General features: G+C 38.2%; 2 protein-coding genes and 1 long non-coding RNA gene across 9 annotated transcripts in view; 2 read left to right on the forward strand and 1 right to left on the reverse strand.

Annotated features, from left to right (window-relative positions):
* phactr2 (phosphatase and actin regulator 2) overlaps positions 1 to 16,536 on the forward strand; it is a 52,499-nt gene extending 35,963 nt beyond the window's left edge. For 4 of the 7 annotated variants that reach the window (XM_032553032.1, XM_032553034.1, XM_032553036.1 and 1 more), the window contains 9 exons: positions 671 to 910; positions 4,514 to 5,051; positions 6,375 to 6,553; positions 6,961 to 7,117; positions 7,451 to 7,506; positions 9,770 to 9,831; positions 10,059 to 10,196; positions 11,734 to 11,810; positions 13,599 to 16,536. In XM_032553032.1, coding sequence (XP_032408923.1) covers positions 671 to 910; positions 4,514 to 5,051; positions 6,375 to 6,553; positions 6,961 to 7,117; positions 7,451 to 7,506; positions 9,770 to 9,831; positions 10,059 to 10,196; positions 11,734 to 11,810; positions 13,599 to 13,614 — 1,463 coding nt within the window. In that variant the 3' untranslated portion in view covers positions 13,615 to 16,536. Of the gene's footprint in view, positions 1 to 670; positions 911 to 4,513; positions 5,052 to 6,374; positions 6,554 to 6,960; positions 7,118 to 7,450; positions 7,511 to 9,769; positions 9,832 to 10,058; positions 10,197 to 11,733; positions 11,811 to 13,598 lie in introns of those variants that run through there. The other 3 variants (XM_032553033.1, XM_032553037.1, XR_004337784.1) reach the window with 3 other exon arrangements.
* A 5,044-nt stretch (positions 16,537 to 21,580) lies between these two features.
* sf3b5 (splicing factor 3b, subunit 5) lies at positions 21,581 to 24,058 on the forward strand. The gene is made up of 2 exons (XM_032553038.1): positions 21,581 to 21,709; positions 23,451 to 24,058. Exon 2 carries the CDS (start codon positions 23,477 to 23,479, stop codon positions 23,735 to 23,737), a length of 261 nt encoding a protein of 86 aa, XP_032408929.1. The 5' UTR covers positions 21,581 to 21,709; positions 23,451 to 23,476; the 3' UTR covers positions 23,738 to 24,058.
* LOC116713089 (uncharacterized) lies at positions 22,046 to 23,444 on the reverse strand. The gene is made up of 2 exons (XR_004337785.1): positions 23,291 to 23,444; positions 22,046 to 22,888 (listed from the first exon to the last, which is right to left on the reverse strand). It is a non-coding gene; the product is annotated as an uncharacterized LOC116713089 (long non-coding RNA).
* Positions 24,059 to 24,597: the final 539 nt, after the last annotated feature.

Here is a 24,597-nt window from a genome sequence, read left to right on the forward strand (position 1 = left end):
AATCAGATCTGTAGAAAATTGTTGGGTTATTGTTGCTGTAGCTCCCAGGAGCAACAATAACCCAACAAACTGCTAAGACTATTTTTGTTTTTAAACGGTTCATTTTTGATGTCCAGAATATTTTTTGAGCCTTTTATAGGTTTTGAAACTGGAAATGTGTCCGTTCTCTAGCTGACGTTGACCTCTCTGAGGGATCAATGAGGGAGCCTAATGTGTTCAAACTGATAATGCCATTACATCAGCCTCCAGCAGGGAGCCACAGTCCAAGCAGTGCAGCATCTCCTCCTCCTAATGCGTCCCACTCTCTCGGGCCTTTGCTCCTCAGACTGATGCTGCTTAAGTGTTGTGATGTTTTCCACTCAATTGCGTTAGCATTGAACTTGTAGCAATTTGCCAATAGTCAGAAAGCCAAAGGGAGCAGATTTAGCAAATAAAGCAACAGATACCATGAGAGCTGGGAAGCTGGGAAAGTAATGCACATACATCATCTATCAAAGCCTATTTAAAGGCTTCAGCTCTTCCCTCCCCAACACTACCTCTACTATTTTCACAGTCTATTGTTGCCTGCATGCCAGCTGGTACATCTCTTTGCAGCAATGCAAATGCTCAGTGTCTTTTTAATTCTACAAATTCTTCACTTCTTCCTTCCTGCCTGTTCTGAACTGCTCAGAGAGCTGCGTGGCTAAACCACCTGCCCGGACAAACCAGGTGCGACCTCGAGACGCTGCAGCTAAAAAACAGCAAAGTGCCGCTGCGGCCACTGCCACCAAAGCCGGTGGCGCCACCGCAACGCGACACAAAGAAGGTGCTCCAGGAGCTAAAAAGGCAGCTAAAACCACAGGCAAGGCAGGCGCATCCACGCAGGCTAAAGCTAACCCACGGCACACTAACACCACAAGTCGAGGGGTTGGTAAGTTCAGCTGGATGAGACTGAAGCCTGCATCCCCTTGAGAGCTGCTGCCTCCCTGCCTGCCTGTCTGCCGCCCTGCATGGAAAATGTGCCGTATCCCTAAAGAACTAACTAAGTAACACGGCCCTCCTTAAAATAAACTCCACCTGTTAACCATGTGTGCATGTACACCTCATCGTACACTTGGTATCTTGCTATTTCGTCACGCTACAACCACAAACATCTGTGTGTTTCATTGGGATTTTATGCAATAGACCAACACAAAGAAGCTGCTCATTGTTAAGTTGACGGAAAAGAAAACTGGGTTTTATTTGTTTTGATAAATAGACAGATGGATGGATATATTTACTTAGGTATTGCTCTGTTTTTGTATATATACAAAAAATCGGTATATGTTTTCGCACCCTAAAATCAAATCCAATGCCACAATTTGCCTTCAGAAATGCAGCTAATTAATAAAGAGTCAATTCACAATTAATTCAATCTGAGAATAAATGAAGTTGCTTTCTTGTGGCCTCAGAGGTTTTTTGGGGAACATTAGTGATAGAAAATATCATCTTGAAGATCATGGAAGACGCCAGAAACATCAATGCCACAGTTATGTACAAGTTAAAACCCCCTTAGTCCTCTTGAGTACTCCGGTGTCTTCATAAACCCATTCACTTACACGTAAGCGTTTTAGGGGTTAAGGCATGGTTAGGTAAAATGATGTGAAACATCTGACATGGCACATTCTTTTCTGGAGATTTCACAATCATGTTCAACTGGTCTGTCAAATCCTCAGGAAACACACTGAGGTTAATGGTTGTAACATGTGTGACATGTTCAAGGTGTATTGATACCCTGAAAGCACAATAATGTGTAAGTCAGGTCAAGTGGCTACAAAAGTTCTCTCTAATAGAGGGGATTACCAGTCTTCCTGCAGTTGAAGTGCTTCATTTATTATCTCTGTTTTCTGAGAAAGCAGAAGTGATGGTTTGTGTATAGCTGTGGAAACACTTCTATATTACAGTAAGTGCAGGAGTGTATGTGTGTGTGGATTGTACTGGTTGGATGAAATTGTGAGGGCACGTTTATCACACCTCTTCTTCCGTGTCGTCGAGTCCACAGAAGCGTAAACAACGTTTCTCTAGTTTTCTCTCTAGACATGTTACCAAAGCAGCTGTACAGAGGTTGTTTTTATTTGTGTCTGAAGTTCAAACATTTTATTTTCTCTCTGGCTTCTTCTACATGAACACAAAGACGCTACACAAGCTTTGAAAAGCGGCTTTATTCCATATCACCTTAGGTGTTTCGTTTTTCATTTTCTTTTTTTCATTTTTAACCTTGAAACATTATAGCCTGCAGCGCAGCATTAAAAAGCACTCACTGTTTCAGGTTAAACTTCTTTTGAAGTGAGCACACAGCATCCTTTATAATCTGATCAGCTCCTCTCATGTGTGCATATTTAGTTTTGGACCGTTGGCTACACTGTTTGCCATTGTGGAGTCACAGTACAAAGTTATGATCCACGCAAAAGCATTTCTCTGTCTTCAAATGTGCTACGGTGTCTGCTGAGGTGGCTGGTTTGACGCAAACCAGCCACCAAAAATGACCAGTTTGCTGCGGTTTTACCACCTTCACCAGTTATCTAATCTGCTGGAGGAGTCATATGAGATAAATATGTTCGGACAAAAGATGCGAAGCAAGTAACTGCTGATATACACATTGGAAGCTAAACTTTGAGCAGGCAGGAGAAGAGAAAGGAAAGTCTGAATCAGAGACAAATGTTTCTCTGGGGGATTCAGTGCAAAAACTAACACGCATTTGTGGTTTGTATGGACATCTGAATCCATCTTGTACCAGAGATAAACCAGCATCCTTAACAAAAGAAACATTGATTCTACCACTATATAGATTATAGATAGATTGTGACAAGGTGCTGTATGGAGATTTGAACATGCATCACTGCCTTCTTTTAACCTCAACAACCTGTAATTTAAACACGTTTTTCCTTTGAATCCTAAGGAACAACTAAATGAAAACATACTATTGTGTTTATTTGCCATATTTTATTTGCCACACCTCTACTACGAACACTTCCTCTGCTTACATCTATCCTAGCTTCACCATGTGACCAAGAATAATACTGACACTTAGTGGCTAAAACTGCCTTTGACAGTTATATCAGTACACATAAGATCATTTTTAGTTGCACATATGAGTTAATCAGCCCATCGTCTTCCAGCTATCTGAGATTAGATTGCAGAGGAAATGCTTCCAGTTAGCATGTGCAGCTTATTGTGGTGTATCTTGAGTTGGTGGGTTACCCATATGAAGGCTTACCCATGTTATAAATGTCATAAAAAACAAGACAGTTTTCCTGTGTTATAGTTTAAAATTATTTTATTGGGTTGCTAGAGTAAGCGACCGAAACAAAGCAAAGCTGCCTCTCCACGGCTTTTTACGAACGAAGGCTACTTTTCCGCACTTACAAGAAAAACAAATGTAGTCGTGTAGAAATATTTCCAGAAACAAAATAAACATTATTTATCATGGTTTGTTAACTAAAAAGGTACACATCAACATCATAACACCCGTTTAAAGATGTTCAAGTGACCTCAGCTGACTCCTCTTGATGTGATGAATCAGCATCTCCCCTCTGTTCCTCCTGGATGATGGAGCGTGTCATCTTATCTCAATGGAAATCAGCCTCACTCGCTAGCTTCCTGTTTGTCACTTTGGAGGACATATGATAACGCTGCTGCAGAAAAAAAAAATTAGGTTTCTGTAAACCGTGGCAGTCAAAGACAAAAATGATGTTGACAAGTTGTAGTTTTTCAGAATAAACATTGTGGCTGTTGGTGTTTTCCAAACGTAAAGAGGGTTAGACCACTGACACATTTCTTATCCAATAGAGGTAAATTGGTAGAGTCCTTCACTGACACCCTGTAGTTCTCCAGATCAACACAAAATTTCCTAATCACTCATCTGATTTGGTCTTAATGAGATTCATTTTCGAATTTTACATTTGTGCATACTTCGCAGTTGTTGCTCACGTTGCTTTTCCTGGAAGACAAACCGTGGTTACAATTTGTGTGCAACGTTCCTAAAGCCCTACTATTATTGTTTTGAAGTACAAATAAAGCAAGTCTAGAAAGCAAAATAGTTGCAGAGGAGCTCTTCAGTAGCGCTTCAAAAACACCTTTCCTGCTACACATTGCCTTCGTTCCAGCTCCTTTTGTTTGTTCAGTGTTTTTTCGCACTTCACTCCTGAAACACTACTTGTCAGCGTCCATCAAACAAACACAAAATGCTGCATACGTCCCCAGCTCTGCCACTTTGTAATATCTCCTCTACAATTATTTAATTTCTTTTTTTTTAAATATGTAAATACTACTGTATGGCTTTACATTATTTGCATTTTTAGTTGCTGAAACAATCTTGAATATAATTTTCATTTGACTTTCATTTGATCATGACGTATAACTTATATTGTTGGGGCTTTAATCCAAGTCTTAGAAATTTTAACGATTGTTTTTACAGCATGCTTGTTTAGGCAACCTTAGCTTACTAATGTTTGGTTTTCTTATATTGACTGGAGGTTTTTCCGTTCCTCCTCAGCCAAATCCTCAAACCCAAAGAAGACGGGAGGCGCGAGTAAAACCACCACCTCCACCACCGCCACACCTCGTTCTCGGGTGCCCAAGGATGCTGCGGCCCGGTCTGAAGGGATGCCTGCCAAGACCACCAAGAAACCAGATGCTTCAGCTTCTTCATCCGAACCTCAGAAAACCTCCACAGAGGCTGCTAGTCAGCCTGAGGACCTAAAATCATCTTTGCCTTCCTCAGACAACAAGCCTCTTTCATCCAAACCCTCAGGAAGCAAGGCAGAGGGAAATCAGGCTATTTGTTCGAAAGCTGATCTAGAGTCTAAATCGGCTCTAAATGACACTCCTTCAAGGGAAGAGACTCACAAGTTTGTGGCTCCTGAGATCACAGACCAGTCCTCTCATATCAACCAGACTACAGAGGACACCTCCTTCACAGGAGACAAAGACGACCGCTCACAGAGGGAGAAACGTGAAAGGACAGAATTAGAGGACAGAAAAGATGCGAAAAAGCAAGGAGAAACCGATTGTGGTAAAGAGAACGACTCCAGGTAAAACCTTGTGACTCTTATACTTATCTGCCTCTGTGTTGCCAGTTTTTGTTTTTTGATCATATAGTCCGATAGTATTGACGTTAATAATTCATTCCATGCTAAAGTTCTGCCATAGTCCCTATGGATATTTTTTCTGCAACTGATTGTAAGAGGTCCAGTCAGACTCTTATTTTCTCTTGTACGTAATGTTTCTTTGCATAATCATAGACACAAATGACACACGTTTTGAAGAAATCCTGCTTTTAAAAAGTACAGCAACAATTCACCTTCAAAAGTCACTTAATGAGTAAATAATCTCCTTATATGTCATTTAATCTCGGTATTAGTCTGTTCTGTGAAAATCGCAGAAGTTTGATGGAGCACATTGGAGAGCTATAAACATTTAATAGAGTTCTGTTCAAATCATTATCTGATAACAGAACAGGGAAGGTACATTGGTGAAAATACCAGACACTCCTTTTCCCTGAACTAAACGGACACTAAATGGAGAATTTATTAGAGAAGCAACCAGGATGTCCAGAGTAACTGTATAAGAGAAGTTAGTGAAGTTAAAGAAAGTGAGTATAGGTAAATGCAAATCATTCCTGGAAAATCTGCTTGAAGACTGAAACAGAGGTTGACTTTGCAGCAGGCTAACAACCCCAAACATACAGTCAGTGCTCTAGATGAGAGCCTATCCATGTGTTAGAATGGCCTAGTTAAAGTCCTACATCCAATTGAGAATCTGTTACTCAGACGCTCTTCATCTACTCTCGGCTTGAGTTTTTTACCCAAGAAAAACTTTAAGCATTTTATTTTTTAGATTTGCCAAGCTGCTGTAAATGTAGCGGTTTTATTTTCAGCTTTAGATGCAAATAAAACTGAATACATATGCAAACCACACCTCAATAATTCACAAATAAAACTCTGGGTACCAGTTATGGTTTTCTTTGCACATCACAATGATGCGGAACTCAGTGTTGGTCCGTCGCTATAAGTGCTAATAAAAAGCGTGTCTTATTGTAACATAACAAAATAAAAAGTTAAAAGTGTATGAATTCTTTTGCACTGAACTGTTAATCAGTCAATTTGTTAAGGAATAACTTAATCATTTGCCCATGCTTAAGCTAGGAAGGAACCCAGGTTGTGCTATGGCTGTGTTATTGGCCTGTTATTGGTCTGTTATTGACCTGTTATTGGTCTGTTATTGGTCTGTTATTGACCTGTTATTGGCCTGTTATTGGTCTGTTATTGGTCTGTTATTGACCTGTTATTGGTCTGCTATTGGTCTGTTATTGACCTGTTATTGGCCTGTTATTGGCCTGTTATTGGTCTGTACAGGTCAGCAGCAGGCGATTCGGAAAAGCAGCCGGGTCTGAGCGTGAAGACGGACCAGGCTGTGGTGACGGTCATCCCCAATAGGCCAAGAGACAGCCAGACCAGTGATTCTGATTCAGATGGACCCATCCTGTACCGGGGCGATGATGATGAAGAGGACGACGAAGATGAATACACAAACAGTACGATGTCAATTTAGTGATGTAGTAATAAGTGTCTGACATGAAAATTAGCAAGGTGTGTGGGGAGTTTTATTTGGACTGTTCTTTTTTTTAAGCTCATCTAAGTGAATCATAATCTGATTCACCAGTGTACTGGCATGTTTTATTTTTATTGTACTAGAACTGACATTGAAACTTTCCTCATTAGCTGTCAAGTTCATTTTTAGTCATTTTAGTCAGTTAAACCTCTTGCTTAACTACCTAAATTTGCACAAATAAAAAAAACCCTCACGTATACTTGTCTAGTTTATCAGCAATGGATTGCTTTAATATTTTATATGTTAATCGTCAGTCAATATTAAGTTTTACTTCAAGTTTTTCCATTGCCTTAAGAACTCAATTTATCGATCTCCATTCCCTCTTGTCAGACTCCTTGGCCAGCAAGATCCGCCGACGAGACACGCTGAACATTAAGCTGGGCAACCGACCCAGCAAGGAGGAGTTGGAGGAGAAAAACATTCTGCCAAGAAGCTCAGAGACGGAGAGGCATGAGCTCCGCCAGCAGATAGGCTCCAAATTAGTCAGGTACACACACTGAGACTCACTAAAGGATGCTGTGAAAGTGTGGGTAGGTGCTACCTGTCATAGATTTGGCTTAGCTGTGGGACAGTAACAGATTGGTAATGATTTAATGGCTTTGGTGTGGGTGGTGTAATAGTACCAGTGATACGCGGCGAAGCACTGAGGATGATGGCAGTCGGCACTGGATCTATTATAATCAGCAACAAAAGGTGTTAAATAGATTTTAAATGTGTTAGAATGATATTAATTTTCCTTTCTGAGGTCAGGGGAATGTTTCAGTTATATTCTGTTAGCCCTTTTGTAAAATGGCATGTGGGCATAATCTTCTTGTTTTAGACGCCTGAGCCAAAGACCCACCACAGAGGAGCTGGAGCAGAGAAACATCCTCAAACGTAAGTCTATGAAATCTTTTCCTAATCTTCATCATGTGAAGATTAGGGCAGGGTTTAGGGATATTACTGATAGACTTGGCGTTGCAAACAAACACGTTTCAGGCAAGCATAACACCAAATGCACAGAAAGGCTTTCTTGTAGAAAACGGTTTTGTCCATTCCTTCGACGTTTCAGCTCGGCACATAAATGTGAACCCGTAAGAAGATTTTCGGCGCTACTTTAGCGTGTTCAGCTGGTGCAGAGCAAATAAATTCATCCCAAGCGCAGAGGAACTCAGCTTTCACAGCTGAAGAGCTCAAAATGGGAGTTGGCTGACAGATCAAGTCCTGTAATTTCATTATGTAATCTTGTTGTGTGAAAATAAACAAATTGAATCTTTGAAGAAGAAACAAAAAACACATCTTGAAAATGCTAATGCACGTCCTTTGCTTGCTGCTCCAAAAGGAAACATGGTTTGTGGTCATCATTTTCTTAAAGTGATGAATGAATGTGTGGGATCATGGAGCTGAGGTGTTCCAGTTGTTCAGAGTTCATTTTGTCCAGCCTCCTTCAGCTCCTCACATAACCTGATGTGTCTCCTAAATCAGACAAACAGACAAACATCGCATCAGGGGTGTCCAAATTGCGGCTCAGGGCCCATTTGTGGCCCTTGGACGGAATTTGCCCCGTCCATCACAAGTGACTGATGTAAGCGGAGACGTTTTAGTTGAAATCAGGGTAACATTATTAACAACATAACTGTCTTACAATAAGAGATGTTAAGTACAACACAAAGTATTCATCTTTTTATGAACTTTGGTCATAAAAAGACCAAAACGTTTGGTCTTTTTATGACCGTTTAAACGTTTAAACTTTTATAATAATTTGAACCACGTCCATCCAGAGGTTTTTACTAAAAAGCCGACTTTGCTTCTCTCAAATCCTGTTCTTATAACTGAGGATAAATTTCTTCAATCGAACCCAAAAGTATTTGAAAACAAGATGTCTTTGTTTAAGACACCAAACACAAGTTTTGGATCTACAATGAATAACATTCCTTTCCTTCCAACCAAAACAAAATAAATGGACGACTATATTTGCTTGATTTTTGTTCTTGGCCCACAAGTTCTTTTGGTTCAACGATTTTGGCCCACAAAGTTTGGACACCCTGCGTTACATCTCCTTTTTACAGATGGACAGACACTTAAGGGACTCAGGACACTGAGCAGAAATTAAATTCTCCAACTTGGAGAAGACTGAGCTAGCACTGTCAATCAGGCATGCACAGACAGACTGTGCATGCAAGTCTGTCTGAAGAGACATTGATACATTTGCCATGGATGACAGTTTGCTTTATGTTTCTCGAATCGGAGAAATTTCTAAACTGAAGCCAATCTACTTAAAGCTGCACTAGGTAACTTATGAATTATATGTTGTTTTACACATCTGTTAAAACTGTTACTTTGTCATGATAGTATGTATGAGGCTGTCATGACAAAGTGACTCAGTCTCCTCTACCATCTCCCAGTACTCCCAGTTCTAACTACATACACCAGACATACACCACTTGGTCAGAAACAACCAATCAATCAGAGCCAGGAGGAGGGTCTTAGCACTGTCAATCAGGCTTGAGTATGCAACGCTCACACCCTTCTACAGCTAGCTCACCACACCAGGGGTTGTTGTGAATTCTCAGGCTAGTTAGCATTGCCACCGATGACGACGAATAAACAGTATTCCTGTAACTGTAAGTTGTTTCTCCATAATTGGCACATTGAGCACTGAGTACTTGACCATGATTGACAGCTTTATTTGGGTGTTTCTGAGCAAGCTGTGCATGTCTACAGATGGCAGTAGAAGCAGGGAGACACAGGCAGTGTGTCTCTCTGGTTCATTTAAAATTTTTTAACAGATTATTTGTCTCTTGTTATATTGTCACAACAGAGTGAAAGTTTTAAGAAATATGTTAACATATGTTTTCTAAAAGTTAACAAAAGCAGCTGGAGCAATAAAATGTCTGGCCGGTAGTTATTTTTCCCCAACTTCAGTAGTTTCAGCCCTTGGATGGATGATGAGAATTCACATGGCAAACCAATCCAGCTTCGATTTCACCGTCTGAAAAACAGAACAACATGATCATATTGTCTCATATCTTAGCGACTTATAAAATTTGAACAGTTAATGCCGCGTATTTTGACTTAGGAAATCCCATGTCAAATAAAAGCAGAAGCTTGTTGCAGACATGATGGGAGTGAAATGACTCTGCTTACGCTCTGCACGCAGAAAAAAATGAAGCTGAGGAGAAAGAAGCCAAGCAAGAGATTAAAAGGAGACTCACCAGAAAGGTACTGTTAACACGGCGTACACACGCACACACTTATGGGCTTTACTATGAGGCATGAAAGGAGGCAAAGAATTGGCTTTTGTGGACAGATGAGCTCATCTCGGGTTCAGTAGGTGGAAGAGGAGCTGAGAAACCTTTAGAGTTTTTTTCTCTTCTGTGAAAGACTTTTTTTTTTCTACCAAAATTCCTTTTTAATACTAGCATCTCCGTTTTTGTTTGTGTGTGTAGCTGAGTGTGAGGCCTACAGTGGCAGAGCTAATTGCTCGGAGGATTCTGCGGTTTAATGAGTATGTGGAGGTGACGGACGCCAAGGATTACGACCGTCGGGCAGACAAACCCTGGACACGGCTTACTCCCGCCGACAAGGTACTGCTGTCCGTTTACTGTCCTTTGTTAGTTCAGTTGTATCCCAATTTTTCTAAAAGTTCTAATATTATATTATTATTTGAGGGTACTTTTTATGTATTAGATTAAGAATGGGCTGATTAGTAGATTAAAGGACCAAATAATCAACTGAAGCACAAAGTTTTACACTTATACTAAGCACAGTAAGAGATAATTTAACAATACGTTTTCTATTTTTATTCAGCACAGCTGTTTTGTCTAAACAGGACCAGTAGAAACTGTCTCTTAGCATGTTTTGGGTGTTGGATGTTTTGATCATAGTTCAGTCTATGTGCCAAGTCTGCCCCCTGCTGCTACTGTTGGGAACTGTACATCACACAAAGTTCATAAATTGGGTCACATTGAACACTAATGGGAGCGTGCACCTGATTATAAGAGATTAGAATTAAATGCCAAAGCAATTCCAGGATTGAAAAATGTCAAATGGATTGTTTGCTTAAGGTGCAGGAGCTCTCGACCTAATCCAGCTCCTGGACTAAATAGTTTTGAGGGGTAAAGTCTGGTATATTCTACTATGTACTTCACTATATTCCCTCAAAATAAGGACATTATTATGAGGGCATAATGTCCTTATTATGCTGCTCTCTTATTGTATCACTTAGCATATTTGCGTCTGCATAAACCAGTTTTAGTTGTATTGAAATGTAATAAAAATGATTTTATGACCTAATTTTATTTGGGGTTTTTTCTATATATATAATTTAGTTTTATGTTTTATCAGCGAACTCTTGCCACTTAAGTAAAATTAATCTTTTAAACAAAATCTGCATTCTGAAAAGGTTTCAAAATGAACATTTCCTATAACAGAATGAGGAGTGGAGCAGTACTTGCGGTGATGTACTAACACATATAAGTCCTTCCCATTATAAAAGATAAATAGATCCAAATAAACCTAATGTTTTCCTTAGGACAGCTAATTAATGTGAAGCAGCTCAAAATTTGCTATTTTAATGGAGCTTTCTAATACTAGATTTTGCTAAACTTTTATTTCCCTTGTCTTGTTTTTCATCATGAAACCATGATGGCTTATTTATATATTCCATAACTGCAGCAAAGGTTTGCCTCACCTTTCACAGATATTGGGACTCTTTGTAAAAAATATCCCCTATATCACAGTATTACAAGATGTTAAATAAATGTTTCTTTTTTGCAGAGGCATAATCTTACACTGAAAAACTTAAATTTCATTGTATATTTCAAGGCGTCAGTTATGCCATGTGCTCCAACAAGACTCCCATTGGCTTTGGAACAGAACCAGGCCCACAGCATCACAGCTCCTCCTCCATACCTGACAATAGGCATGAGGTGTTAAACCACATATTTGTCCTTTATCTGACACTTGACAAACAGGGAACTTTTGTTGCTGAGCAGCTCATGTTATTCAAAGGAAATACATCTAAAAAGTAATGTAATCTGAGTTAGGTCAGCGACTCGGGTATCGTTTTTAAAGATTTTCTCATCATCGCCTGTTTGTGTCTGTGCGTCCTCTGTCCCCCAGGCCGCTATCCGCAAAGAGCTGAATGAGTTTAAGAGCCGAGAGATGGAGGTTCATGAAGACAGCAAACAGTTTACAAGGTACCCCTGCAGTCATTTCACTCCACTTAACCTGACTCTGAGGCTTTATCAGTCATTTAGCTCAGTGAATCCTGAAGCCGCGCTGTTTATTAGCCCTCGCTGATCAATACGTGTTATTGTGTCCTCCTAAAGCCTTTCCCACTCTCCTTATTAAAGTCATGGTGGGTCAGTTTCAGTTCATTACCTGCCAGTGCTGATTGCCTATGTTTAGATTTATCTCTCAGATGTTATTACACCTGAGCAGTATTGGATTTGTGAACAGAACTAAAAGTCTGAGTCCAAACAAACACGTCACAAAAAATACCTTTGTTTCCTTGTCTCATTATGGGTGTAAAATAAATCTAACACTAACTGTGGCACTGTGGGCTTTCAGAACCCATTTGGGAACCTTTCCTAAATTTTCCTTTATTATAGAAATTGTATTTTAGTATTTTTGGGCAGACAAAAGCAGCGAAATGGCCCATTTTAAGGTCATAAAACTGCCCTTTTCTCATATTTATATGGCAAAGATGCTTTTTAATGCTACTTCATAACTTAGTAGAAATACGTATTTTGGCAATATGCAGAAATTATGAGATTTATGTCATTTTAAACACAAGATCGCATGTTTTGTACTCAAAATATCAACTAAAACGAACATCCAAAATACGAGTCATCTTTATTTTGCATCTTAAGTCCAACCAAATCTAAACCTGTGTTTTGCTGTAGTCTGGCTAGGCAGCAGAAAATGTAAACAGCTTCAGACTAACAAAGTTTTCTACCTCCTCCCACTAGAGCGATTACCTGCTTAAATATTGTACTTTCAGTTTCTTAAAAATGTTCTAATTATCTCCCAGACAATTCCAAGTTACAATCAGAAATTCTTTGCACCATGGAAAGTTAGGACAATTTTAAAAAGAAAGTACTTCCAGGGCTTTTTCCTGGAGCACCATGGTGATTTGTTTTTACTGTGGTCAATGCAGTGGAAATGGAGAGGGTAAACAAAGTACCTGTTTCCTGTTGTTGAAACACACCTGTCCATGGCAGCAGCTAAATGTTTTCCTTCGTTGATGCGTCTGGTTTTCTTGTCATAAAAAACCTGCAAAATAAAGAAATTTTGTTTTGTCTAGATAATTGTAGAAAAAAATGTGTTTAAAAAAAGCTTGAATTTATTTGTCATCGTCTAAAAGAAGAGAAAAATAACTTGGTTAACCTTTATATTTTCTACAAATAAGTGACAAATAAGTTTTATGCAGCAAATCACCGTCATTTTTTAACTCTTCATAACTTGAGTTTTTGTCCAATTCATTGATTAATTTGATTTTAAATTACTAGCAGATAAAAAATACATTTGTTCGCAGTATGTTTCTGTGCTTTTTCACCTCTAGATCCTTCTTTCTACATCTGGGTGTCAAACTGAATTACATTGTTTTTATTTTGTGATATTAAACTAATCACAATATGAGTAAAAAAATGTAGAATAAACCAGTCCAGACATTTCTTCAAACGTTACAGACTTTAACTGGTTTAAGTTGTCCAAATATCCATAAACGGTGAAATATCCCTTTTCCACACTGCTCTATCACGTTGCTTCATGGATTGTGGAAAAAGGCAAATGTTTTGTGTTTAAAAATAGCTGTAATCTTACACAAAATTGACAGCAATGTCGAGGAACAGTGGAAATTTTCAATAGAAACATTTGTAGAATCTGACATGTTATTTTGTTGAGTTTAAACAGTCTCTGCTGGTGTTTTGTGGTCTGCTTGTTTTCAGTTTTAATAGACATGACTGTTGTGTTTCTGCTTTCAGGTTCCATCGGCCATAAGGGCTCTCTCTCCTCTCCTCTCCTCGTTTCTCTTCGAAGCCTGTCGACATCTTTGAAACGGACACTTTGGCCTGTCGAAGCAGGGAAAACCTAGTTTTCATTTAGAAAACCAACCATGTGTATTTAGATGAGCCATGGTGTTGTTCTCTGTCAGAGGATATGAGGATGTTTATAAAAACTGTGCTACCTTCACTCAGATTTACTTAAACCTGGCTTCTCCTGCTAAAACATATACAATATCATCTTTGACGGGGGTCTGTTGCTCTTGGTGATACATATTTATGTCTTTAATGACAGCTACATGTGTGTCTTAAGGCGTTGGCCATGTTAAGGCACCTTTGAAACATTTGCACATATCTATTGTGATTACAGTGCTGTGTATAGCTCGCTGAATAGGACCTCTTATTTATTGTAGAATATCAGAACCTTTGGGTATTTTATTGTTTTTGTTTTGCTTGTGTGGTTTTTTTTTCCACCTCATGCCTTGTAGTGAGAGGTTGCTGGGTGGAAAGACAAGCAGCATTGCTTTTGTAACTGTGACTGTGGCTCAGATGTGCTGTAGAGTGGTGTTCTTGCCAAGTTATGCCATAATCTTACAAATGCCCAAATATGGACATCCTCCTGGAACAGGAAATGGGGGATGATTGGGGGGTGTTCAGGATGATGTCAGTGCCTGTGGGACAGATTGCACAGGAGGGGGAGGCAGCTTGTTCCGCTCTGATGTGCCTCACTGTGAAATCCCCATTTTTAGATCTGTTCCAAACATCGCCACTAGGGGGCATTATATCCTAGACGTTCCAGACTGGGATCCTGATGTCTGTGGGTGACGATTATCCCCTCAGCTGCTGAAGCTGTCGAAGATGTGGACACCTTTAGGCTTGAATAGTGAAGTGTAAATTATCATCAGCCTACTGAAAGTCACGCCTGCTTCCTCAGCACATCTTCTGATCATGTGACGTCGTATATCCTGCGCCGAGCCGTTTGCTGCAAACCAATGATCACATCATGCTTGGCTTGCTGTTTTCAGATTGTATCATTTCCTTCAATTGCAGTTTTTTTTTTTTCCGTTTATGACTTCTTGCCTGGCGCCTCCCTCGTCTAGACGAGTTGGGGTAATAAAAAGCAGGAATTTAATTCTAGGTTGCCTTTTTAATTAAAAAAGGTTAGTTTGTCGTTTGGAGTTCTATATATGTATAAATATAATGCAGGCTTGAAACGTTGCCAATGATGCAGCCATCTGAAAATTATGTTTACTAGAGTTTCTACCTAATTTTTCAAAGTTTAGGCAAAGTCAAGAGTATTATCTTATTTTGCAGGTCTGGATACTTTTACTCTTTACTATCAATTCCTATGAATTGAATTATTGGAACAAAGTGCCGTTTTTTCATTGTCTCATGCTTTATTGGACATACTTTATTTTTGATTTCCCCAGTAGCTACTTCACTTCAACATTTTAGTAATCAGTATTTGGTTCTTTGGTTTCTGGCTGAGGACCCAAACATAAAAACATTGTTTTGTTTTTTTTTAACCTTTAGACTACTTTAAATCAAGATATTAAACTGAACCTGGAGAGCGCCTAAATTGAGCATGATTGAATGGGGTGCGAACGCCAAAAAAAGGTTAGAAAACAGGGGTGGGGTTGTTAATAACTGAGCTTTAAACAATCAGGTCTAATTCGTTTAACCAAGTATCCTAAATTTGGAACAAGAACTGATATAAGTTGATTTAAAAACAGATTGAAATAGGCCTTTAAAAAAGCCATGATGTAAAGAATCATTAAGGAAAGAAACATGTTCCAAAGCTGCATTCCTCTTTCACACGTCGCCTTGACATGCGTCTTGATAACTTTCTCTTTCTCTTTTTTTAAGTACCTCTATATTTGTGCATTTTGTTGCACCACTTTATTTCGAGTAAACTGATCAAATATATGCTCTAAAAGTAAAGAGATGATACGGAAGTCTGAATTGAGTTTTATTCTTCGTTCCTTTTATGTACGTGTTGATAGATTTGTCAGACGCATGGTGTGAATACTTTTACCTGTCCTTGTTTCGCTGGCTTCGTGTGCCACTTCGGACTTCACAAGTTTCAATAACACGAATCCTAAATTGTCGAGATGCGTGTTAACGCAGGATGTGATGAGGATATTTCTCACAATGAAATCAGTTTTATTGCAAATATGACATTTTATTGTCAGTCTTTTTCTTGTCTTACTTTATTCCCGTTATTTTAAAACATGGAAAAAACAAACTCCTGCTTAAATATATATGTCGTTTGTAGGCAACGCACAAACTCTGACCTTCACAGATCCCACATGTGGTCAATCTCTCCAAGCCACAATGAAGTCAATGTTTGGTTCATTTCTTCAAACTTTCCATAAATTGTTTCAGAAGCATGTCAAACATCTATGGAGCTATGTTAAGCTTAAAATAATTAATTTAAAAATATTTAGGCATAAAGACAATTAAAGTAAATATCTGAATGGTGATGAATTAAAGGCGTCTCGAGTAGTTTAATATTATATACACAAACAACCACTAAAATGGGACCATTCTTACTCCAAGGTGGGAAATATTCCAAGGAAATTTAAATTTAAATTTTGAGTTTAAAGCACCCACACTATTAATTGTGTTTAGTTTATATTTTATATAAAATAGAGGGGTTTTTAAAAAATAAAAAAAAGATGCTGGATTAATCAAAGATCATGTAGAGTTTAAGTGAATTGTTTAATCTTACTGTACTAAATATACTGAGAGGCTTTAAAAAATACTTTTATTTCATCCTATAAAAATATATATAAAGAGAACAAATATCGACTTGTACTCAGAAGATGTTTCTATATCTTACATGTCAAGATTAACTCAGAAATGAAAACACTTTTACACTCAGTAGCAGCGACTTGTTATTAAAATACTCAATAACTTTCACAAGTTTATGAAACGTTTACAACGTAAATTAAGTGCTGTTGTAATGCTGCTGCTTGTTGTTGTTTCCTTTGTCACTTATTGGGAGAACATTCCAGATGGAACTGCATATCCTTATTAGTATGTTAATTATTGTGATTTCCCAGATATTTTAGCCTCGTCCATCGTTAGATGTTGGACGAGGCTACGCTGACAAATTGGGTGTGAGCTTTGAAAAGAACCAGACTTGGATATTTCATATAATTTGACAGAATTCATCATTAAAATATGGACTGTAATAATCTCACACCATATATCCAGATACAACTACTGTTACATTCTTAATGTGTATAGTGTTTGTTTTTTTTTTGTATATAAAGAGCCATGAAAAGAAAAAAAGTTTTTTGTCTTCCTTGCCGTTGCTTTTTCCTGCTGTGTTTTGATGAAATGTTTAACAGAAAGCATTTACATAAAAGCGTGACATACCTCCTAACAGAGATCATATATTGGGTATATTGGGCTTTTGAATACAGGTCAAATTGAGATACTTCCCCTCCAAGCTCATGTGAAACCAAGAAAACTTCCTCCTACTCTTCTGTCACAGCTTTGTAATTTTTACTGGATACACCGTAGCATCTCAAAATGTTCGGAGGGCTTGTGCTTCCTGTCGTACTTGCTGGAAGTGCACATTTTCCTCGCCTCGTTTCTACGCGTGGCGCACCATCCCTCACAGATTTCCCCTCAAACCACAAGGAGTCTTGTCTGAAATTAGAAAACTACTTCTGGAAATATCCAGCCTTCTCTGAAATCGAGAATAAACCGCAAACTCTGCTGAAGTTTTAAGGAAGCCGGTGTCGTTTCAACAGCCTTTGGCTCAGTTGCATTGTTATTCACAGATTCTCTGTCGAGTTTTAGGTCAGGCCGGTTTGTTGGCAGAAATGCCAGGGTGATTGAACCAAGCTGCTAGTACTTTTGGCAGCTGCTGAAAAATGAAGAATGCATCTCCATAAATCTTGTCACCAGATAACTTTTTTTTTTTTAATTTCCAGGGTAGAATTTGGGTTCGATAAAACCAACGCCAGCAGTTGGCATGGCTCTTGTAGTCACATGCCCTGAATGGACCTTCTTTGACATGTTTTCCTTTCACTCAACTTTTAGTTGATTTGCTTGAATACAACGCTCAGCTTCTTTTGCAGTCAACTTTTTAGATTTACCTAAAATGATTGTGAACGCCAAAGCATTTCTCTGTTTAAAAATCCCTAGATATTATGAAGTGCAATTTTCTGCTAAACATTTTTTTATTTCACGACAGAATTTTATGATTAGAAACCTAATCTCTGAAATAAATGATCTTTTGGACGATGTTCCAATCTAGTTGGAGGCACCAGTAGTTCTTAAAAAAAACAAACTTGTCCTGATGTGAGGTTTCTATGCTTCACACAAGTACCGGTGCACATTTTTATGGTTTAAAACAGAATGGACAGCGAGGAGAGACTGGGGGGAAAAGATGCTTGTTATTAAAGGGAGACAAGTTTTCAAAGATCTTCTGTCTGGACTAAATTGGAAAGAAAATATTAAATGTCCCTACAGATTAAACATCTTTGCAAAGATTTGGTTGAGCAGAGAAAATATAAAAATTTGCTTTGTTGTAAAAATCCTCCCGCAGACACACACATAGCCTAAGCGCTAATTAAATTTCACACTCTACATAGGAAGTCAGCTTTTCCCCGACACACTCCAGTATAAGCTCACCGCTCAACTGGAGACGAGTTGACTGAAGACATCACTCTTAAACTCCCCGAGGTCACGACAAATGTGATTGTCGTACAGCTCATAATGCAGTCACACTTTTTCTTATTCTGCTTCCAATCCATCAGAAAATATAATAATAATGCTGAGGGTATGTGTTGAAAGTGAAGGAGGGCAGCCTTTTGGTTTGTTACGCACATTTGTTTTTGGTAGGAAGTGTGGGTGAAAACATTTACCTTTTGAATCTAGTAAAACTGCATCTATTATTCAAGGGGAGATTTAATTCTCACTTATGTAAGAACAAAAAAAAAAAAGTGATTTCCGTGTGTTCCCAAAATAAAGCCACACTGTCAAATTTGTGAGGTGCTGTGTTTAATAATGCGAGTCCTGGATCTTTGCACCATTTGGCTGAGCTGGTCAGAGGGAAAAGAAAAGCATCAGCAGCCCAACAAACGAACAAAAAAAGCCTCCAAACGACATGAATGCAGATGGGCAAAGAAACGGCGCCACGTGTCATTTGTAAAAGCAACACACGAGAGGCTGGCCCCGGCAGCCTCGATTATCATAAACATCTGAAGGGGCATGTGAGACGGAACATAATGAGTGCCCTGAAATGGAGGTAAAGAAACGAGCTGCCATGCAACATTAAATAATTCACGGGGAGATGTGTCGAGATGCTCACCAGGCATGCTTTTAATTTCCATAAAAAGAAGAACTGACACAGATGAACTTGCCAAAATAGCACTTAATGCATCTGAAATGGTGTGCGCAATGCAAGAATGTTTCAGAAAGCTGCGAGGCGTCTTCCTTGGGTGACTGGGCCCCATGACATCGATGCAACAATGGGCTCTTCGACGCGACTTGGTTATTGCGGAGGGAGGGTGCGCCCGTATTGACAATGAAATTAAACTTGACAGAAAGCAGAGAAGGAAAAAAAATTGTTTACAGATTTGACAGGAGCAAAATTATTGCCTCTCAGACAAAAAAGGTTTCAAATTCTGAGCGCATAAGGACACAATAGGGATTGCAACACTGGAGAATTTGATTGCTTCGGTTAACAATTTTGTTTTTCAGAGCTTTGAGCTTTTACTTGTTGATGCCGAAGCAAAAACCTGAAAGAAATAGTTCATCAAGGACAATTTTCTGTTAAAACAATCTGAACAGACATTATCGATCAGTCACATAAATGAAGCAAAACACAAAGACAATTTTAGAGACATGCCACCAACTGTAAGAAAGATATTGACACTGCTTATAAAATAGCTTTTACAGCTTATGACGGATGATTATCAACAAATGAAATAGAAAGTGAAATGCGATATTTTCTGTTCTTGTTCTTCATCCTCCATCCTTCACATGCTGTATTCTGTAACTTTTAAATGTTCAAAAACATTTGAAAGTTGAATAAAAACACTAATTGTTGTTCCCGAGGGACAGAAACTGGATGTGTAAACTTTTTTTTTTTTAAAGAAAGAATATATTCAACAATGTGACCGTCAGAAACAAGTGTTTTAGTTGAAACAAGTGTAAAAGAAAATATGTTTTAGATTCACAAGGTTATTCCTCTTGTTGTGTCTCTCTGTGTGCTTTAATGTGTTGTTGAGTTTGCATGTTGCATCCTTGCTTACATTGCTCTTACAGGCTTCATATTAAAGAAGTTCATCTTTCATTTGGGAATAAATGCAGCTCAGCACCACGCTTCTGCAAACACTGTCCAGCATTGGCTTACTGTTGGCAATGTCATTTTTTCCCCCCATTATTTAAGCATGAATATAATATAAAATATTACACAAAACAAAACAGCAGAATTTACTGAGCCAGTCTGCAGCCTCAGGGCATCTGCTTTGGATGCGCAGCAGTTCTCACCACAGCAGCATTTATTAGCACCACTTGTAAAACTATTGGAAATTTAAGACATAAAAATAATTCTTTTGTGTTGTTTGTATGCTGCGTGTTTTTTTTTCTTATTTGGTTTAAAATAATCTTTGCTGACTAATCACGTTTTGGATCTTTGCTCACTCAAAAAACCAGGTCAGTGAGATGACATTGGTGAAACACATTGGGAGTTAAGGAGTTCTGGTGCGCTGGAATAGGCTGTAAGAGAAAAATGTAAATGCTCCTTGAACTTTTTTTTCCGTTATTAGACCATAACCCTCAGACCAGCACAATAAATGCAATTTTATAACACATTTACATGGAAAAAAAATGTAAAAGTGGGCATACATGTGCATCCAACTTGACCACTTTACTCTTTTACTTCTAAGCAGAATTCAGTGCAACAAATTTCCAACAGAAGCCACCAAGTAAGCAGTGCCCTTCTGTGTTTATTTTATTCTGTTATGTGCCTCAAAGGCTTTTTTTTAAAGAACAATAATTAACAAACAGCATCATAAAGGATCAGATCAGACAGGTTAGAGTTAAGATGTGGAGATGTTTAAAGCATAGTCCCATCACAGAAGCTTGGATCATCTCCTGGAGGCCATGGTAACCCTGGAGGAGCTGCAGAGATCCACTGCCAAGGTGGGAAAATCTGATGGCAAAACTATGAGCCATACACTCCACAAGGCTGACATATTTGGCTAGAGACAAGAAAAAGGGACACGAGTTACCATCAATTTGCAGTGTGTAGCAGGACATGTTGGTTCTAAGTCAAACTCACCAGGGAGAGGCCAGCGTTTTTTCATTGACTGAACCAGTTGCTAGTGGCCAAAAAGTAAGGATAGTATCTCCCCTGCTGGCAGTCATGCTCAGCCCAGCACTCTCACAATCTGCAGCAAATGGATTAGTCAGTGAAGGAAACAAGTATTCAAAAATATCATATTTGTCACATATGACATTTTTAATGCTAAAACATTTGCTGAAATAATCTGAATGAAACTGTGGCTGCAGGGTCCTCCTAAGTGCACTATTAACTTTATGGTTATTTCCTATTAACAACCATGTGCTATTGATAGAAAATAACTAACAAATTTGTTGCTACAATTTTTGTTTTATATTTAAGAACGAAATTAATAGATGTGCATTTTTTTTCCCTACCAGTCATGACTAGACCAGCAGATGTGGCTTTCTGTTTAAAAAGTGCTCTATTATTTGAAACTAAAATATATATATTTAAAAAACGATCCCCATATGTCCAGGAAGCTAAACAGAACAATTTGTTTGGATTTACTATTGTATTAGCCCTATCATGCTTTCGTCTTATGTGAATCATTCCTTATTTTAACAATCAAATGGATTTTAATCATAGTGTGTTCAACTTGTCGTGCAAACACGCACTTGTTTGAATCTAAAAATGAACAGGCGCAAAATATTTGAAACGGAACCGAAGACTGAAGGCTTTGTTTCAACCGATCACAATTGCAGGGGACCAGCCGGAAAAGGTTGTCCAGGCGTGTTTGATTGAGGATTTAATCAGCAAGTTTCACCTCCTTTGTGGGATATTTTGTGTAAGTATGTTTCGCATTTATAGACGTATTTGACTCTAAAACTGGTATTTATAAACGAGAGTAGCGTAAATTAAAGACTCTGTCGGCTAACAACGAGTAGCTTTTGCTCACGTTAGCATGCAGGCTAAACGCGCGACAATTATCTTTAGCTTGTAAACGGTACGTTTATAAAAGCGAGATAAAATAATGCATTTATACACGTAGAAACTAGTTAAAAATGAATGCAAGACATTTCATCACTAGCGTGGCGTTTTAACATATCAGTAAATATGCTATGGTACAAGGAAGAAGTAACCGAGACGTCAACAGAATAAATAAGTTTTTGGTTTTTTTACGTTACATCACCACCTTAAACACCATCTTTAATGATTAAAATCTCCTTAAGAAACATTTTACTCCATTATATATATGTAAAAATGTAATTGACATTCTGATGAAGTTTGAAAACAAGGACATTAAAGAAATTACGTTAAAAATCCGCTTTGAAGGGAAGAAATGGCACAAAAATGGTGAAGGGACACGGACTGCTCCATGTATTTTAAGAAATTTACTTAAAAAAACACGTAAAGTAAATTGAGATTCACCTGGAAATTCAAAGTGGACCAAATATTTTTGCATTGCATAAATGTAACCAGACCTGTGAAAGAAATAAAACTTTAGTTTTCAGGATCATGCATAGATAGTGGTCATTGCGTGGTTTGTGCACAGAAGTCACACACCATCTTGCATTCAAGATTATATTTATATTATACGTCTTTCTTTGCAACTACATGCCTGTCCTAAAATCCCGCAGAGCCATTAGATTTACACAGATTTTCTGTAATCAATAGTACGTTCAATAGTAATTCTGTAGAACCTGCAGATACTTTGCTAAACCACACAATGCTTAATCTCATACTAATTTAAATAGAAGAGCTGCTAACACTGCGAGGTAAAAGTTGCAGATGTTTAATTTAAGTGGCCTTGGTTGTTTGTTGTTTGGGTTTTCCATTTACTTGGACCTGCTATTCAAAAATAGTCTATAAATTGGGTTGTTAAATTATAGCATTTTCTATTTATCAGATGTAGGAACACAGTTATTTGTAATTCAAGTCAAATTGAAGGAAAAGCATAATCTAAATGCTTTTTTCTCAGCTTAAGTGTTAAGTATGGCTGTAATGTCTGATGAGTGCAATGCAGCTTTGTGATGCTGAATTAAATAACATTGTGTGTTATTAATGATAGAAATCACTTAAAGCTTCTTTTTTCACTTTCATGAATTCGGCATCATCTGCAATTCTTACCTTGAGGTTTCCATACCATTAAAGACTTCTAGACAGCTTATTTTTTCCTGAAAAGTTACAATTCCAACAAAATGAATACAGAAAAAAATAAAATAAAATAAAAATAACAAAGCAAAAGGTGAAAAGGAAGCCAGAAGCAGCAGATGCTGGCACATCCTGAGTTTACAAACACAAAATGGTTATTATACATGTACATTCATAAACCTACACGTCACTGAACCTACAGGAGCAAATTTGCTGTCATATCACCTACATTTCAGAGCTTAATAGATTGACACAAATTAACAGATAAAATAACTTTTGAAACAGGATTAAAAAAAAATCAAGTTCAGTTATGATTTAAAAGCAATTGGTAACATTGATAATAGTGTTGTTAACATTTCTTTTCGATTACCTCATTTTCTTCTTACTCACCAGCGCAAAGCTCTGTAACCTTTTTTTTTACTTTCCCCATTTAGACTCTGTTGGCCTAACCTGAGCCAGAATGACGGACCGCTACAACATCCACAGTCAGCTGGAGCATCTCCAGTCCAAGTACATCGGTACAGGACATGCTGACACCAGCAAGTGGGAGTGGCTGGTCAACCAGCACCGTGACTCTTACTGCTCCTACATGGGGCACTTCGACCTGCTCAACTACTTCTCTGTTGCCGAGAACGAGAGCAAAGCGCGGGTCCGCTTCAACTTGATGGAGAAGATGCTGCAGCCGTGTGGGCCACCGGCAGACAAACCCGATGATGCTTAGAGTAAATTGTCGTGAGCTGTGGGTGTTTGTTTTATCACGGCTGGATTGAGTTGATGGACAGTTTTCTGCTAAAAGTTTGTATGACCCACTTTAACAGCAGAATATGAATATCATGTTTGCCTGGAGACGAGTGAAAGATATACTTTCCTCCCTACAGGGAGATATGAATACATAGAACTACTGGAAGATTGTAAAGTTGATGAAAAACAAGTTCATATGTCTCGTCACCCAACTGTGTCTTTTTGTACTAAGTGATTGAGTTGTATTTTGGCACAAGCTTCTTCTAGTTTGATTAAATTTTGGTTTTAACTTGTAGTTCGATTTTGTATGTGAGGGGTAATTTCATTCAACAAGTATGTTCCCAGACATTACTTTGCAATATGGAGACACCGTCTTATGAAATGCGAAAGGGATGGCACTCACTTTACATTTTGGCTTTATTTTTTGTATAAGATGGATATTTGTTGCTCTGGTTTCAATGATCAGGTTTTCTCTGGCTTAAACTGAGTTCTCTTTGGGATTTTAGAGTTCTATCAGATTTTCTTTGTAAAGATTATAATTCATTCTTTGTGTAAACTTTAACTATTATTCACATACAACAAACGCAAAGCATAAAATCTGATTCCTATTTATAAATCAAAGCGTGTCTCAGGAACGCTTAAGGACTTCCTGTCAAGCTGTTAAACGTTTTCATTAACTTAATGAACAGAGGAGGGAGAAGCACACAGATTTCTGAGTAGTTGACTTTTCAATTACTGATTTAAAAACTGAGGGAAAAAATTGTGCAGAAGTATTCACAATTTGGTATTTGTATCATCTGAACTAAATACTCTTATAGCCAGGGGAGATGAGCTTAAAAT

Source organism: Xiphophorus hellerii, chromosome 22 (genome assembly GCF_003331165.1).
Source record: "Xiphophorus hellerii strain 12219 chromosome 22, Xiphophorus_hellerii-4.1, whole genome shotgun sequence".
Lineage (NCBI taxonomy): Eukaryota > Metazoa > Chordata > Actinopteri > Cyprinodontiformes > Poeciliidae > Xiphophorus > Xiphophorus hellerii.

Excerpts from the sequence above, each read along its gene's own strand:
- sf3b5 (XM_032553038.1), top strand. The coding sequence starts at position 23,477 with ATGACGGACCGCTACAACATCCACAGTCAGCTGGAGCATCTCCAGTCC.